The sequence below is a fragment of the Hakea prostrata genome, chromosome 8 (genome assembly GCF_041222555.1).
Source record: "Hakea prostrata isolate BN-2017 chromosome 8, UWA_Hpros_2, whole genome shotgun sequence".
In the NCBI taxonomy this organism is placed as follows: Eukaryota; Viridiplantae; Streptophyta; class Magnoliopsida; order Proteales; family Proteaceae; genus Hakea; species Hakea prostrata.
Window position 1 is genome coordinate 48,207,921 of NC_142607.1, and position 1,432 is coordinate 48,209,352.

Consider the following 1,432-nt stretch of genomic DNA (forward strand, 5'->3'; position numbering starts at 1 on the left):
TTGAATGAATCTCTTCATCCGTGGGAATTCTGCAAAGCAACACATTCAGGTCATCCTCAACTATTGGTTGAACCTTGTCCAACGCTTGGTATAAAGCTGTTTGGGAGATGCCTTCAAAAGATACAGCACCCCTAAAGTGGGCCAATAATAGATCATTAAGTTGCTTCTCATTAGAAGTCCAAGATCCATCCATTTTTTTCAATTTCAGAATTCTATAATTCTTTCTCCTTTGAACAGTAGAGGCATGAAAGAAAGCAGAATTTTTGTCTCCCAATTTGATCCACTCAATTCTAGATTTTTGATGCCGAAGCACCTCTTCTCTAGCAAGTTCCTCATCAAGTAGCTCCTTCAGTCTCTCTTCCTCATCCATGTGATCCTTGTAGTTTGCCTTTTTCTGAATCAACTTAATCTAAATTTTCAACTCTTTAATTTTCTCTTGGACTATACCAAACTCCAACCTATTCCACCTCTTAAATTCTTTCTTGCAGTTCTCAGTCCTTTGGCATAAAGGGTGTATCATCTCTATTTCCGTTGGTCCTCCAACCACAATCTGCCACCTCTTTGCAACGGGGATGTCTCATCCACATTGCCTCAAAGCGAAACGGCCGATTCCCTCTTGATTTGCCACCTTCCGAGTCCAAGAGCAAAGAATTATGATCAGAGCAAAAAGCCAGGTTGATGGTTACTGCTGCATCTTCAAAGAGCAAATTCCAATTAGCATTTGCTAACACTTGATCTAATTTGATCCGAATATTAGCCGAGCCTCTACACCTTTTGTTCCATGTGAAGCAAGGCCCATGCGAGCCTAGATCCAATAGACCACATTGAGAGATCATCTCTTGAAATTGTTTAATATCCCTGCCTCCATTAATGTTACCACCAGCTTTCTCATGCCAACTTAGATAGCTATTAAAATCACCCAGACGTACCCAAGCACCGGCTCTTTGTCTACTAATATTGATTATTTGATCCCATACTTTTTGTCGTTGATGCTTAATAGGGTCCCCATAAACACATGAGAGAAAAAAGGATTTACCTTCAACTGTCACTTCCACATCCATAACATGCTTATTAGCTGAAATTGGTTTGATCTGAATGCCGTTTCTCCAAAGAAGTGCAAGTCCACCAGCCGAACCCACCGCATTGATACAAAAATAGTCTTCAAAATTGAGCTTCCTTTTAACCATCATCATCTTACATTGTTGACTTTTTGTCTCTACTAAGAACATAATATCCGGCTGATTAGAGACTGAGAGATTTTTGAGAGCCCGAATTGCCCTGGTACTCCCCAGACCTTGGCAATTCTAGCTGAGGATCTTCATATGGACCCATGGGACTGATAAACCCCAGTCGCCACGGGTCCATATTCTAAAAAATGGTCACATTCCTCAAGCTGTTGCAGAGATGCTTCTGAGAAGTCTGCAATTTTCTT

At 40.9% G+C, this 1,432-nt stretch overlaps 1 protein-coding gene across 1 annotated transcript; it reads right to left on the reverse strand.

The window, feature by feature from the left end:
* Window positions 1–491: 491 nt before the first annotated feature.
* Window positions 492–1,193, reverse strand: LOC149008310 (uncharacterized). The gene has a single exon (XM_089167223.1). It carries the CDS (start codon window positions 1,191–1,193, stop codon window positions 492–494), a length of 702 nt encoding a protein of 233 aa, XP_089023349.1.
* Between the last annotated feature and the right edge of the window lie 239 nt (window positions 1,194–1,432).